The 12521-nt window shown below is 41.6% G+C and overlaps 1 protein-coding gene and 1 non-coding gene across 3 annotated transcripts in view; both read right to left on the reverse strand.

The window, feature by feature from the left end:
• The window catches only part of LOC149352255 (uncharacterized), a 95024-nt gene that overhangs the window by 77179 nt on the left and 5324 nt on the right, over nt 1–12521 (reverse strand). For both annotated transcript variants that reach the window (XM_089581410.1, XM_089581409.1), the window contains exon 3: nt 7137–7265. In XM_089581410.1, coding sequence (XP_089437536.1) covers nt 7137–7265 — 129 coding nt within the window. The remainder of the gene's footprint in view (nt 1–7136; nt 7266–12521) is intronic.
• On the reverse strand, nt 7508–7580 carry TRNAS-GCU (transfer RNA serine (anticodon GCU)). Its single transcript has one exon. It is a non-coding gene; the product is annotated as a tRNA-Ser (tRNA).

A 12521-nucleotide genomic window follows, 5' to 3' on the forward strand; every position in this document is an offset into this window, starting at 1 on the left:
GTATTTTTTTCGTTCCTCAAAGGTTGACTAATTAGTTAAGCTTAATTAGCTAACTTTTTAATTATTGACTTGACGAACAAAGTTTCAATGGAAAAGTTGTAGATCGCTTTGAGAAAAGCTTACTGAGACCTTTGCAGCAAAGTAATATTTACGTAAAGTAGTTTTTTTACTGGCCTTTAACCATAACCCACACAATAAGAAAAAGCTTCCACATGACAACTGAGCCACTTCAACGTCCCAAGACACGCCTTAAAGAATAAAATCCGTTTTTTTCTGAAGTCCTCTCCTCGATGAGACTTTGGGTGCACATTAGGGCAGAGAAGTGAGCTGGTCACGTGACAACTTTCTTTTAGGGCCAATAAATGAAGCTATGTAAATCTTAACTTGACGGAAACAGCACTACTAGCGGTTTTTCGAGGCGATTTAAAATTTTTTCATTGAAACTTTCTTCCTAAAGTCAATAATTAAAAAGTTAGCTAATTAAACTTAACTAATTAATGAACTTTGAAGAGCGAAAAAAATACTCAAGACTAGGCCACGCGACTATGAACAACCCTCAGTTGGTTTCACTGGACTGGGACACTTCGCCTTTTTTAAAAGTTTGGTTATATTTAGCTGGGGCACCCGGTATATATGTATCATAACGAGCCCCTCATATCCTGGCCCTTGTGTCAGGGGGAAATCAGGTTTAACCAGATTTTTAAGAAATGTGTTTGAGGTGCAAAAATCGGATAAAATCGGGTTTTACCCAAAAACAAAGAGCTCTACCCATATGCAGCTTCAGTACATTAAACCCCCACACACCACCTCGTAAAAGGGACACTGAGGACAGCCTGTATCGACAGGGTACCGTGTTCTAATATCAAAGAGGCCACTATTACTGAAAATGGAGTTTTTATAATACACGTCTCTCCATCAGCAGCCGTTTTCTAAACTAAAATGCATGCATACACACTGATTTTTGGTTGCAGATACCGGAGGCTATGCTGCATCATCATTTACTTCAAAACAGTGCCAGCTCGTACTTTTTCAGTAAGGATGTCGCAAATTTGAATACACTGGCAAGGAGACTTTTTAATCCAATTTTTTTCGGCGATAAATTCATTCATTTATTGATACTGTCAGCCTGTGCAGGCTATTACAGGAGTGGAAAATTGAATAATTGCACATTCAAAAGGAGGTACAGCCTTTGTCAAAAGTTTGGAGCCCAGGGGGTTTTCTTTCAAGCCACACTGTGTCGTTCTTAATGGATCTCGAGCGCTCCAAATTTCCTGGACATGAGAAGATTTCTAGTACTGCCTCCTGCAATAGGTAGGACTGCCATGAATGCTCCTGGAGTCCCAGTATAAAGCTTGGAAGTGAACCCCCTGGGCTCTAGACTTTTGACAAAGCCTGTACATTTCACAACTACGACATCCGACACAAAACACACTAGAGAGTGAACTGGACATAAAAGTACAAAAATCAAACAGTAAATCAGAAAACGCACGTGCAGAGGCAGAACTATTATATTGGTGTATTACGGTCCAGGCATGATTTCAGACATTCTAGAAAGGCATCGAGGGAATTATTTTTTACAGTGGAATCAGACAACATGTTACATTGTTTATAGCTTGAGAAAAAAAAGCTATACTTAAAACAATCATTATAAGAACGTGGCACAGGAATATAGTACATGCTATGGCGATGTCTTGATGTCTCATTAATGTGTATTGCAAAATAGTGTGACGTATTAATATTAAAATGACCATGAATTAAAAGAAAAAGAAACTTCAGACTTTCTATCTTTGTTCAGTACTCTATACTTAACTTACATAATTCGGTCAGTGAATCGGTTCGGCGATATCTATTGTAGATAAAACGGGAAGCGAGTTTCTCACCTTTTTTAATTTTTATTTTGTCAGAAGCGGTGTACGGATCCCAAACAATTTTCCCATATCCAAGTACATGTTTTACCAGCGTGTTATAAATGCAACTTTTACGGCCATACAAATGTCAACATAGCTGGAAAGAGCCAGAGAATCAGCTTTCATGGACAGCGAAAATTGGGCAGCATTTTCCTCAGTGTCAAATTAACAGGTCGTATTTCTCCCAGTGCATGTGCACAAGCTGAGCACATCATACCAAATGCATCTATGTATATGTACGGCCCTTAGTTTTCGGGCTTTATTTTTTCTAGAATTCAGGGGGTAAAAATCGGATGATATTTTTTTTTAGTTCAAATTCATGTACAAATGGGTTATTCAGCAAAAATTTCCATAATTTGTTCTTTCGGGTCCTTTTTTTTTTCAGCAAAAGATAATTTACTGCTCCTTTTTGTGTGAGACACAAAAAGCCCTATTTTTTTTTGCTTAACCCTTTCACTGCCAGGTTTTTTTACAGCTGCACACACCCTGCCGGGTTTTTTTTCCAGGTTAGTTTCCTAGAAATATTTTGCTAGTAACGCACTAAAATGCTCTGCAGGACATGTAGACATGTTTATTCAGGATAGTCTTATAGATATTAGTTGTACTGAATCAAATCTTCCAGCACCAATCTGGCCCATCGGATTTCCTCTTCTCACGCGGATTTTTCGGTGGCAGGGGGTCTTCATCACTGTCATCACTCGACAAGACACTTAGGTGGGCTCCTTCCTCATTCTCATTGGATTCTGAATTCATAAGCAGTTTTGAATTTCTTCGTCCGTCAAAGCGCGGACGAGTGTGGCACACTGCCTCACATGGCTGCTGTGCTGAAACCAAAATGAAGCTAGGTACTCGGATGTGGAAACATGCGTGCCATCTCTTGTGTAAAATTTACCCTACAAGATTTATGAATTTATGGGGCTTCTTCACAAATGGCGCTACATGCAAGCATCGTTTTTTTTTTTACATGAGTGTTATCGGGAGCGGCAGGGGGTGAGTTAAAAAGCCAAAACGAGTTAACTCGGGAGAGGCAGGGGGTGTGTATATGTGGTAGCCCGAGTTATCTCGGGAGTGGCAGTGAAAGGGTTAAGATTTCACAAACATGGAAGTAACAGGTTTCACAGAAAAAAATTCTTAAAATTATATTTTTCTCATCTATTGCAGTTATATGGTCGCGTAAACTGTCATTCTCCTATAGCAGCACTTCGCGTGCATGCAATATTTGCCTGCCTTGTACACTGCAAAAAGAGTCATTAAACATCATGGAGGCTATTTTGAATGGACAAGAGCCCTGGAGAAGGATGTCAATGGATAGCGCTAGATGCATTATGCCCAATAAATGCCAGGTCAGTATCGACGTTTTGGCCTTTCGCTTCTAAAAGTTACTTTTGGAACATATCCTCAAATTAAGCTGAGTCATGAATAAGAAGCATTAAGAGAGGTTTAAGATCACCAGTTAAATGAACACTCCTCTGGAATAAGCGCAGAATATCTGCTGATTTTTGTACGTATATTCGGTTTTGTTCAGGAAAACATATGCTCTCTCTATGCCCTTTCATGTATACATATATCCTAATAAGCCCCTCATTCCCGTACACATATATGTACTATCACGAAGGAAAGAAACGTGAACAATGCAGCGCCTACATGCTCTGCTGTTCGAATTTTCTTTAATCACGCTTTTAGCTCGGTGATAAGAGGAAGACTTCAGAATCGTCCCAGAATGCATCACAGACGACTCCAGCATCTTTTTTGCTACCACTGAAGTCGAAGCGTGATGAAAAGAAATGCAAAAGAGCGGAGCGCCTAGGCACTGCTCTGTTCATGTTTCTTTCCATCGCGACAGTGCTCTATACTCAGTTTCATACACCAGGTACAACGTTGTCAAAGTTAGCACTCCTGTTTACATAGCCTACATCTGCAATGAAAAAGTAGCGCATTCCTTGTGGTGAGCAAGAAATAGTATATGCTTTGCCTGCAGGCTTATAACATGATACATTCGTCATGAGCCTGATTAAATACACTCTTATTGCTGTCGACACGCTATTGCTTTCACGTGCCTTAGACCACTCGGCCACAAAACAAGCGCAGAGTAACACGCCTACCTTTATTTTTTCATGCAGACTACTTCCACACCTTTCAGAGCGTTGCACCTTATGTATGAAACGTAGTACAGAACGGGCATTCTTGGGAAGAAATCGGGTTTCGCCCGATTTTTAAGACGTGTTCAGGGTACAATAAACACAGGGCTCTAAGTATAAGTAGTCTAGTAAGAAAAACTGAAGACTTGCCAAACCAATTGTACGCACTTTTTCGTGTACTGCAAAAAATTATGCAAAGTTAAACATGATGCCATGACTACAAATGCTAAATATTAAGAAGCACCATTAAAAAGATACCAAGGACAGCACCACCTATTTTCATTTTATCTCTAATTATGGCTAGGGGTGTGCGAATATCAAATTCTTCGAATACGAATACTTGGCTCCGAATATCGAATCGAATATCGAATAATCAAGCATAGACGCATTTAACCACTACAAAACCTTTTTTTGAGCACCCAAGAACATCACAGTTCAACTATCAGTGATGAAATGAGCACAAAAGGTGTGTGTGGCTGCACAAAAAGTATCAAAGTCCCGAACATTGTTTTTAGAAGAGTGGAAATATCATAGAAGATGGCTGGTACACGGCATTGATCAAGGCTAGCTTGCCATAAGCACAAAAACATGTTGCTGGGATGAACATAAAGGGTTGTCGTGAAGGAAAACCGGCTGCTCCACATGGTCAGGCAGAAGTAGTTCCCTTCTAGCTGAAACGACTTCTCCAGCCACAGAAAATGACCTCTCAATTGGCACTGAACTGGCTCGTATTGCGAGGTATTTTGTGCACAGCTCTGACTATACCAGCTTCGCAGGTATAGCCACAAAGAAGCTCACCAGCGCAGTCAGCTACGGCATGGCCCTTGGAGGAAGGAATGCGCATTGCTCTGGGCGCCGCCTTGTTGTTATGTCTCTGTCAATAGGGCTTACGGACCGAAATGAACACCGGTGCTCACAATGAATATTCGGCTTGATACGAATATTCGCGTCGGGTCGAATATTCGAGACAACACGAATACTTGGATTTCGAATCGAATTCAAATACTAAAAATGTAATATTCGAATTATATTCAAAAATTTCGAATATTCGCACACCCCTAATTATGGCTTAATTACACACTACAGTCACTCAAGAGCAAAGTTTCTTAGCACTGGCTGTAGCTAAGGCTCATTAGGCAATGTCGTATCATTTGATTTTAGTTTTGACAACATCTTATAACAGACACCAAGACCACCAAGGTGTCCAGTGGTGAGTATTGTTTAAAGAGACTGAGGACAACTCTATCCAATTTTCGTCCAGTAAAAATTGATTCTTCACTTCTTTCTGGCAACGTTGATGTTTGTCCTGCAGCAAAAGGCACATTTGTTTTGGAAAAAATTGCATTAAAAATTTTCCCACCACTCGATTCAAACTTGTGACGTCTACACCGTAAATGGACTCCATGATGACTCGTTTTGGAGTATCGCATTTACTTATGTAATGAACGCACTCACATAACAAATGCACCCCTTACTTTGGCAGTCAAAAAGTACATTTTTTTTTTCTTCCCCTCAGGCAGTGAACGCACTCCTTCCTTTTGGCATGCAGCATGCCGATGGCGATAGTAAATGCTATCAGGCGCTCTGTTTTGAATGGTTTCTCTACTCGATCTGCCATGTGAAAGACTGCAGCAACTTGTTGCGGTTCAGCTTCATTCTGAAAGCTGCAAGCTGTGCTACAGTGAACTCTACTTGTGCTCTTTTGGATGCAATTAGGGATGCTGTGACTGCACTTTTGAACACGAAAACAGTGCTAAAGAGCGTGTTTCCTTTACTTCTGAAGGCGAATTGTGCCGGATGAAGTATTTAATGTACCAGCGTACTTTTTGTCCTGTATTTGCCACTTTAATTTATTTTTTCTTAATATTTAACCAAGTATAATAATCATATCCCCAAAAATTTCGGCTTTCTCGGGAAAAAAAGTGCGTTCATTATGAGAGTAACTACAGTAAATTGCAGTGCATCCTAGATTCTGGGATCCGTGCCCAAAATACTCTATATATGCACCACAGCTTACTTGTGAAATCGGCCGGTGATGGCAACAACTGTCTTTTTTTCGTGCTTGTTTAGTTAACAAAAGCTCCATTTTCAGTGAAATAGCATCTTGGTCATTAGAATGCAGTAACCTATTGATACAAGCCAACTTCATTTTGTTGTCAGCATCTCTTTAAATAACACTGCCTGCCAAAACCTTTGCTTCAAGAAAAAAACGGAAGCATTACCTTCCATCATTATTGCAATTGCGGCATTATGATGCACTGTGCACAGGAAAAAAATAATAAACATTTCTAGCTCCTTCAATTCTTCCCCGCTACAACATTAACCTTACTTTCTATCCCAATGCATTAAGTTCCCAAGCAAAGTCACATTTAAAGAGAAAGGAATACTGCAACAAACTTTCCTGTCCCGAACTGAGAATTTTCCCGATACAAAATAGCAATGAATTAAAATTGCAAAGCCTGCAGCTGTAACGTAATTCAACTGTCAGACAACAACCTGTGCACTGTGACAGCATGCTGCATACCAAGGGTAACAGCATGAGAAAGACATCCAGAAGTAATAACTTACTTGTAATTATAAATGTTAACTTCAACAGAACATTTACACAAGATACAGAAACAAAGTCTGCAGTGAGCTACGTAATTCAAGCAGGTAACATAGCACTTGCTTAGGTTCAATTCAAATGGCAGAATGGTTTAGGAGGCAACTAAAACACTTCTCGACCGCCACTCAAAACCACTACAAAAACCTCTATCCGTATAAGGTAGCACACATTCACACAAAAGAAATACATGCAAAATGCAATCTGCATTCTATGAAATGGTTTTATTATTCCATGAACTGGTTATGATTTTATGGTTTTATGGGGTTTAATGTCCTAGAGCGACTCCGGATAATTTCAACCATCTGGGGTTCTTTAGCATGCACTGACACCACACACTACATGAGCCTCTAGCATTTCTCCTCCATCAAAATGCGTCCGCCGTAGCTGGGATTGAACCCACATTTTTCGGGTCAGCAGCCGAGCATCGTAACCACAAAGCCACCATGGCAGCTCACACATTCTATGAACTCATGAAGCATATCTCACCGAATGCTGATACAGATTCCTTTGACCTTCGTGACGTTGCAAGCCCTGGTGAATGAGCAGTCACGTTCTCTTTTTCATCACCAAGGCACTGCCGCTTTGGAGGCGAAGCCTCCTTTTCAGTGGCACCATCTGGAGAATATTATTCCTGCATAAGAATTCTCACAAGCACTGAAGAGCACGTGCACTCTGTAGAGTATATTATTTTATAATGGTTGGGTAGTTTATGGGGTTTAACGTCCCAAAGCGACTAAGGCTATGAGAGACGCCGTAGTGGAGGGCTCCGGAAATGTCGACCACCTGGGGTTCTTTAATGTGCACTGACATCGCACAGTACACGGGCCTCTAGAATTTCTCCTCCAAAGAAATTCAACCGCCGCGGCCGGGAATCGAACCCGCGTCTTTCGGGTCAGCAGCCGAGCACCATAACCACTGAGCCACCGCGGCGGCTCATTATTTTATAATGATTGGAACTAAAGTAGACGTACATACACAACAATCACAATGCAAGAGACACAAGAACTGTACTCCAGCAACTCCAGCAACGTTTGCCTAAGAAAAGGACAAAACCTAAGTAAGCTGCCATGTTGCGCGATACCAGAAAGATTTTGCATAGCGTGATCTGGAGTCGGTACTGCAATCCGATTCTGCACGCCGCCAGTGTGCACGCGCTGATTGGTTGTGACGGGGCAAGTGTGCACACCGCTGGCCGGTACCTGGAGCCCTCGGGGTGATCTCCGCGCATGCAGTGGCGCCCTGCGGAAGAATATCACGGTAGCGGATCGTGCTATGCTATAACTCTCTAATATAAAGATTTAGCATAGCTTAGCACAGCTCTATCTATTTCCGCGGGAAGCCACCGCACACGCAGATCATCCTGAGGGTGCCAGGTGCCGGCAAGCTGTGCACATGCCTGCCACGTGGGAACCAATCAGTGCATGCGCACTGGCGGCGTGTGGGAGTGGATCACGGTAGCGGGTCGCACTATGCTACAACTTTCTGTTAACTCAATGCTGACAGAGGTTGCCTCATGCAAGTCCATTTTCATTTCCTTACATACTGGTTAATTCACATCTCAGGTGAAAGGCAAAAACATGTACAGTGGTTTAAAGTGGGAGAAGAACTTTGTCAAGCCATCTTGTGAAGGGTCCCTAGCCCCTACATTTCTGTGTGAAATGCACAAATAAAAACAAAAAAAAAATTAACTAAATGAGAGCAACTGGTTTGTGCTGATTCCATTTTTTTTTTCAAAAAGGAATTTCACCACAAACTGGTTAGACCAGTTGGTCCTTAGCACAGATTTTCACAAGAGACTGCAAGGTATAAAACAAATTATATGGTTGCACAGCTTCATGCCACCATTAACGGTTTCATTTGGTGCAGTAACTTCCTCACTAAAATTAAAAATGACAACAAAGGACACAAGTTCATGAAATGATTTCCATGAATTTTATATTTCGCCTAATACAAAGCATGTAAACAATGCAGACGAGGAGGACTGGACACACACATGCACATATGCAGCATTCTGGCTGCGCAAAACCTGGCACACAGTGTACACAGCCAACAGTAACCATTTGCAAGCACGGCATGATTAAACTAAACGATCATGCTCGATAGTGGAAGGCAGTCACAAATAGCCCGATAACCTCCACACATTGCATCTGCAAGAAAATCGGGAGCAGAGACAATATACAGGTGTCTTGGAAGCATGCCTGTCACTATTAAGTCAGCCAAAAAAAAACCAACTAACCACTGCGCATGGCTGTCACCAGTTCATCACATCTCAGCATGCCCTTAGCATAAACTAAACAGTGCACCTAGACAAAGCCTTGGCAATGCAATGGGCTGACAAGTAGCTTAACGGTCGTAGTAACTGCGGCCTACAAATGCAAGCTCAAGAATGCAAGCACAAGAAATTTTATTTCTTGAAACCTAGCAAAGCAATAAGAGTTTACTCTCTGTTGGTAAGCACTGAGAACGGCAGGCCACGCTTGTTGAGCTCATCATTTTCTGACTGATTTGCTTGTAGAGGATGCACATCTAAGCCAGGTGAAGCCCCTCCACGCGAGCAAGGCACATTCGTGCAAGAGGGCTGTGCTCACTGCCAGCACGCATGTATCATTACCCCCAATAAGGCATGGACTTCTCTTTGCCAATCTTATTAAGACAAATGAAGCCCTTGCGTTACAGTTGCTGTGCTGGCTGGTCGTCCCTTCCTCGTAGTCGACATGAGACATTGTTGAGCTGTTCTGTAATAACACTTTAATGTTGCTTTCGAGGTCAATTTACTTTTCTTGCTAATAGTACCTCTAGAAGGCTACAGCTCTAACAATGGTGGTTTTGGCTTCAGTACACAACAAAATGACACAAGTTTAACTGACAAGCATGATGAGCAGTAATGGTCATTAAAGAGGCAGTCTACTGACAGAGATCAGTAAAAATATTGGCATACTCTGGTATATCTCACCACATGGTGGCAATAACAAGGGCAGAAGTGGCAGATTAGGCAGGAATTTATATTTTAAATGGGCAAATAAGGTCAGGTCTGAGAAGATTAGTACCACACTGTGTTCTCTAGTTGTGGCTAACATGGCACACGCCTGGAGTGAATTTACTGCATTTTATGGCTACGCCCTAGCGTCATACAAAGTTATTTTTGTTCATATCAACTAGAGGCAGCTTACTTTTTGCTCTTTCAGTAAATTACAGCTGCTTTTATTATTTAACCTTGCATGATCACCATTTTAAATTTTTTCGAAAACGAAATCACACAACCAAAGCTGCTACTGTACTTATCGGCATGCTGCTGCCGACAAAAGCGACTGGTGACTTCTGTGATCAATATCACGTGTATTAATTTGTTGATATTAAATTTTTAAAACCACCTTAGTGCTGTTATCTATAGCTTAATAGAACCTATGTACCTCAGTTAGCGTCACACTCATTATTGCCATGGCACGCCACATAGACACTGCAACAATCATAATGTCCCTTGAGATTCATAGAGTCACTGTACTGATTATGTTTCATGTCCCCCCAATGTCAGGGTTTGCAGGTGCTGCCTACAATGAGAAAGCGAAACTAACATACCAAAAAAAATTTTGTTTTAAATTGTTCTGCTGTGTTTCTCAGCGCCACAGCTGGGTACAGTCGTGCCCCGCTAATACGACCCCCGTTGATATGGACGATTTGAACTGAGACATTTTTTCCGGGGACCAAAGTTTTAAATGCATTTACGCCTCCTTAATATACACACTCGCTGTCCGGACAATTTACAGAGCAAAAATGCACAAAGCCCATTGGGGCCCGTGTATTTCTGTCTCATTAATATAAACACCGATGTGCACCAAATCTAGACTGCCCCAACCAGATATTTCCTTTCAGGTATTTTGAAAGTAGAACATCAGCGAAAGGCAATGCGAAAGGGCAAATGCCTCAGTGATGGCCCTTTTTTTCTGCTTTCCTGTTTTATAGTGCCAGGGTACCCAGCTGACGTTCCTTACAGTTTGCTGCAATTCATTATTTGATATGAAGCCACTTTCAACACCTGCCAGTGACTATGCGTGGATATGTACTACCAGTACATAGGATGCGAAGAGTTGAAGTAGAAGATATGCCATCATGCCATGAGACGCCATTACGCATGTAATATGCCACTATGGGCTTCAAACTGCACCGCGCTATTTAAAAGATAATGGTGACCAGAATACACTTCCAACTACCAAGGTTTCATCTAATTCACACTTTACAGTCTACTACTATGCACAAAAGCAGAACTTCACAACAAAGCGTTCTCTTTGATTGTTTTTTTGTAATTCATTATTATGGACAACTCGCTTTAAGGACAGTTTTGCTTGGGAACCAAAGTTTCCAGATTAACGGGGCACGGCTGTATTCATATATTCAGGAAAGGAGCTTCTGACTGCCACAAAAAAAAATTAAGTTAAAAAAAATCAGTAGACTTTTCAAATTCAGTAGTAGTCACAGCCTTAGTGAGCCACTATAAGTTGAAATGATTATATTTCTTAATTCACATCCATACCATCACATTCACATTTCATTTCAGCTTAACAGTACCATGGACGCTTGATGCAAAGGCTCAAAGTATAGCCTGCCAAATCACAGTGGCTACAGTGTGAGAGCGCACGAGTGGCCCCAGCTGTCTTTGCAGCGAGTGCAAACATGACACTGCTGGCCTGATTGTACAGCCAACGCCAGTAAGCAACACAAAAACCAGCACCTGCAGCAACGTTTGCGAACAAATGCAAGTGTAGCACCTACTTACTTCACAAGAACACTAAGCCACAGCCACTGCATAAAGGCCCTTTAACATCAAGCATCCTTAGTAGCTGGCACCCGGGGTGCTAGAGCTTCGACATTGGCATGCCAGCTAAGGGCACTGAATTGGCACTACCAGCCAGGGAAAGTGCCCTCGTGCCATTTTCAGTGCATATGACAGGCCATAAAATACTGGAATCTACAACCTACTAGCAAAAATTACAAGTTATGCATGTGCAACAAACTTCAAATAGACCTTGCGAAACATTGATGTTACTTAACTGCCTTAACTCTTTCCTTACTGCGCCATAAGCCATGGGTCACATATGGCCCACGTTTTGAAAAAGCCATAAAAAATTCAATACGAGGCGGGCGGACAAGCTGTTTGGCTTCTGTAACACCATGTCTTTGGTGTCAGTTTTTTTTTTTTCATTTTCTAACGCAAGGAGGCAATGTGAAAAATGAAACCTTGACCAGACGTAGTCCATCGGTCACTGATCCTGGTGTCCACTTCACAGCGCACTCCTCAAAAACTAATGTCTACACTGAGCACTTTAGTCGGTTCTAATGCTGTCTTTTTTTTTTTTTTTTAGAGCAGCAGTGGCGAGTTAGGAAACCACATGTAATGGTTGGATCTCAGTTTCGATTGCAAGACTTCGTGTCAGAGGCCCGGGACATAAGCGCGCGCTTGCACAAGTTTCGGTTTACAGTTCATATCGTATTTTATGTAGTGCGCTTGATTTGTGAATGACGAGAGTGGTTTTATTAGGTGCTTTATGGTCTTTGGAACATACTGCCAAGATATGTTACCAAATACGACAGTAGATTATTGATTACGATGATGTCAAGGAAGGCCACACCCCCTTTGAGAGTTTTTTCAGTGTTCTTTTTATTTTTATTACTACCAATTGAAAGAAAAGAGCACGAACCGCAAGCTCTGCTATAAAAAAAGAACAGAACCCAGGACAAGTGTAACATGCAGCAGGTCCCATATCTATCTCCATTTCATGATCCTATGTGACTGCTTTCTCTTGTGAACAGCAGTCATATTGCCTAACTTGAAAGGCCATGAAAAGTGCACTGTATTATGTGCACAGCTGAAAATTG

This window comes from Amblyomma mixtum, chromosome 3, assembly GCF_055824585.1.
Source record: "Amblyomma mixtum isolate Tamu chromosome 3, ASM5582458v1, whole genome shotgun sequence".
NCBI classification, from domain to species: domain Eukaryota; kingdom Metazoa; phylum Arthropoda; class Arachnida; order Ixodida; family Ixodidae; genus Amblyomma; species Amblyomma mixtum.